The 3895-nt window shown below is 54.2% G+C and overlaps 1 protein-coding gene across 1 annotated transcript; it reads right to left on the bottom strand.

Annotated features, from left to right (window-relative positions):
* Nucleotides 1-451: 451 nt before the first annotated feature.
* Nucleotides 452-2667, bottom strand: LOC125543166 (B-box zinc finger protein 22-like). Its single transcript, XM_048706419.1, has 3 exons — nt 2258-2667; nt 1611-2156; nt 452-1112 (listed from the first exon to the last, which is right to left on the bottom strand). Exons 1-3 carry the CDS (start codon nt 2453-2455, stop codon nt 813-815), a joined length of 1044 nt encoding a protein of 347 aa, XP_048562376.1. The 5' UTR covers nt 2456-2667; the 3' UTR covers nt 452-812.
* Between the last annotated feature and the right edge of the window lie 1228 nt (nt 2668-3895).

The following is a 3895-nucleotide window of genomic DNA, read 5'->3' as shown; positions in this document are numbered from 1 at the left end:
AACATACTAATTCACTTTTATGGAAATTTATTTTAAGACATGAGAGGTGCTTGAATGCTGATAAAATTAATTTCAGATTCCTTGCATTCTCTAGGTCATGCTCCATAAAGAGAATCGTATTGTCGGCATATTGCAGGATAGAAAGTCCACCATCAACAAGATGATTAACTACCCAAGATGAGTTACAGTACTTAGTAGGAATTTTAACTTCCAAGCTACCATTTGATTCAATCACAACAACCACTAACCCAACACGCAAGCACGTGTGAACGGCGATCGCTTCCAAAGTCAGAACAATTAGTGCAAAACAGAGCTCAACGCCCTCAATTAACAAAAGTCAACAAAAGGTACACAGCGTTTACAGATCGAGCTGATACATCACATAATGATCCTGCTGACAGCCCAACAGAAGACACTCCAGTGTGACCGTGATCGAAGGAAACAAATCGTGTGTTCCAAACTTCCAGCACCATTGCACTCTCACTGTTTTTATTATTTTTCCTTAGTTTTTACCACTGTTTTTGTTTAACATCCCGAGCTAAACTCACAACTACACAAGCAACGTTGCACAACCCCGTAATTAACAACTAATCAGTCCCAGTCCCAGTCCCAGAGCTATTGCAGATCTGCGGTATATGTGGATCATAGTATCATACTAACCACTAGCCCACCATCTATTATTAGCACTAGCATCATCTCCTTCAGTCTTCTCTTCTGCACGCTAGTTTCAGCTTCCATGCACACGATCGATCTGTAATCTAGTGCCGACACGACCTGATCGACCGACGACGAGCGTCTCCCCTGTTGCCATGTTAACATCGCCGCCGGCGCTTGAGATCGGCGCCGGCCGCGAAGCACCGGAAGGGGTTCTCCGGGGAGCAGATGTCCGGCACGAACACGGCCGCGCTATCGGCGGCAGAGCCGTAACGCGGGTCTCCCTGCCAGTGGAGGCCTGAGGCCGTGGGCGGGGAGGGGAGCTCCGGCATGGTCGACCTCGACCACTGGACCTCCGGCACCTGGCCGAAGAAATCTTGCGCGTTCTGGGCGGCGTTGCCGGAGGAGGAGGACGACAACGATCGGCGGTTCGGCGAGCTGAGCTTCCCGCTGTCGGCCTGCAAATGGATCGCCACTGTTAGGTTACCGGACCAGCTATGCTATATACTGGAGTGAGCTGTTCCGACATAGATCGATCGTTCAGTCACATGTTTTTTGTGTTCAGAATCATGTCAATTGTGAAATATCTTGTGCGATGTATCACTGCATGTTTTAAGCTGGAAATTTCCGGTGAAAGTACGATTATATGACATGATTAACCAGACCTGACTCTGGATTAACGTTCCAGGATGCAGATCAGATAAATTAGTACTTGATTCGAGATCATGAGACAGGTCACCAGAATTACTGGCCAGCGTTCAGAACTCGTACTGCTACTGCAATCTTGGATTAATTTCCTGAGCAGTTGAGCTCACAAACTGTTATCATATCACGTTGAATTGCTATTTTAGTACTTGAAGTGAGTTTCTCCCCTGATGATAAAGTAACTTGGAGTAACTGCCAAGTGCTATTCGAATTACTAATTCAAATTTGGTTCTGGGTGAGTTAGTACTGACCTTGGACGTGCCATTTTCGGCGAATCCGAAGCCCGAGTTGAACTCGGTGAACCCGAAGAACTCGTCCAGCGGCCAGTCCGGCATGCTCCCGCCAAAAAGTGCTGCGCTCGCCGCCGTGACGGCCACCCGGGGGCTCTTCTTCGGAGGGGCTTTGATTACCTCCGGCTCCGCGGGCCTCATCGCCGGGGTAGCGCTGCCGAACTGCTCATCGATGACAGACCAGTCGGGCAAGTTCCCGGTGATGCCGACGTCCGAGCCGGCCGCCCAGTCGATGTCTCCGTCGCTGTAGAGCGGCGTTGGGCTCCTCTTCCGGTGGCACATCGGCGGTGGCAGGGGAGCCGACGAGGCGTTGTTGGGCGGTTGCGGCTCCGGCTCCGGCTCCGGAACTGATTCTTCTTGTTCGTCGGGCTCGAGGCCGACCTGGACGCCTGTGAGGAGGAACCTCCGGTGCGCGGAGACGAAGGCGTTGGCGGTGTGCACGGCGACGTCGCAGCTCCGGCAGAGCAGCGCGCGGTCCTCCACGCAGAAGAAGTAGGCGTGGCCCTCCTGTCGTAGCAGAAACAGAGGACGTACTCGTCAGATACCGGCCGGGGCAAAAAGATGTGCCAAGATTAGCGGAAGGGCGAGAGAGCAACAAATCCAAGCACCTGGCATATGTCGCAGTTCGGCGCGGACACGGCGGGCGGGTTGGATGCGGCGGAGAGGAGGGGTAGGCGGTGGTGCTTGCCGGCGAGGCGGTTGGCGGCGTGCACGTCGCGGTCGCAGCGCGCGCAGAGGGCGGCCTCGTCGGCGCAGCAGACCACGCGCGCCTCGGCCGCCTCGCACGCGGAGCAGAGGACCTTCATCGATCGATTGATCCGATCACTGCACGATCGTCCGCGTGGAGGGCCGCGGGGAGGTAGGAGAGGAGAGCGGGGCTTGGCAGTGAGGTTGTGGGTGGGAGGGGGGTGGGAAGCGGTGCGGTTTTGTCCCCGCCGGTTGGTGACTCGACGCGCACGAGTTCGTACAGGGCGAGGCGCCGTGCAGTGCGCGTGGCGGATGGGCGGCCGGACGGGTGGGTGGGAGGTGAGGTGGGGCGAGGCTGTTGGCAGCGCGGGATATTTTGATGGACGCCGCGGCCGCAGACGCTGACGCCGGGGGCACAGATCACATGGGACAGAGTGTGACATGGATGGCCGGCTGGCTGGCGCGCGGGAAGATCGGGATTGACTCATTCAGTCGGGGGAGTGACCAGGCGCGGCGGGCCCGCGGCCGTGGAGACGTCGCGGCCGGACCCGATTCGCCCACGCGCGCCGTGCCCACCGCTTGACTTGCCCGCTCGACCCTCTTTACATGCAGGCGGCTCTGTAAGAGGCATTTGGTCGTGTGAGGCCTTTTACAGGGCCCGGTCTTACAGCTCGTAGCTTCGGTGACGGCCAGGTGAATGGCTGACTGGTCTCTGTCGCTGTGTCGATCGTCCTCGGTTCTTATTCTGGACCCATAGCGAACGTTTGTTAGGAGGAGTGGCATTTTCGAACTATTTCGCTGCCAGTTTCAGTGTGAGGGATGGCAGTTTTTCTAAAGTGACACGACAGTTTTAGTGAGAAAAGATATAATTCTTTTGTCTAAAACCGTATCTTCTCTTGGAACTAAACCTGCCATTAAAAGGGTTTGTATGCCATCCCTCTCCCAGCGAATGTCAGCATGAAAGATTTTCGTTTTTACGCGAAAGCTAACTTGCGACCAATCGCTGAGAGCTTGATGGCAAGCGAACAGTTTGCCTAACGGTTTTAGGTCATAAGGAAGGTTTTTCTGTGGCAGTTTTTAGCTATTCTGATCGTAATTTTTCCTTCCTAATAGAAATCGCCATGGACTTTCTGAGAAAAGTGCCATAATAAGCTATGAAAAATGCTAGGCAAAATATTCGCACATGTCATCTTACCTCACGACCATTCGGTGGATATGGTTTTTTTTCATATAAAGAAGAGACGCCTGCTAAGAGCATCTCAAGCGCCGACTCTCAAACCGCCCGCATCCGTCCGAACTGCGAAGCCATTCAATGCAGGTCTGTATCAGTCCGCGCCACGGTTCAGACGTCCTTTCTCTCGCAAACCAAAGACAAATGTGAGGACTTTACGGACGTCCACACTGCTCTCCCAAGCCCGCTTTTGACCACACTGGTCCACCAAAAATCCTCCACTATCTCTCCCGCGCTTTTCATCGAATGCCCACGCCACTTGCCGCGCCGCATTCATGCCACCCCAGAGCATGTAGTGGTCCACACTGATGCATGTGATTTGACCGGC

Source organism: Triticum urartu, chromosome 3 (genome assembly GCF_003073215.2).
Source record: "Triticum urartu cultivar G1812 chromosome 3, Tu2.1, whole genome shotgun sequence".
Taxonomy (NCBI): domain Eukaryota; kingdom Viridiplantae; phylum Streptophyta; class Magnoliopsida; order Poales; family Poaceae; genus Triticum; species Triticum urartu.
This window is presented reverse-complemented; position numbering and strand designations above follow the sequence as displayed.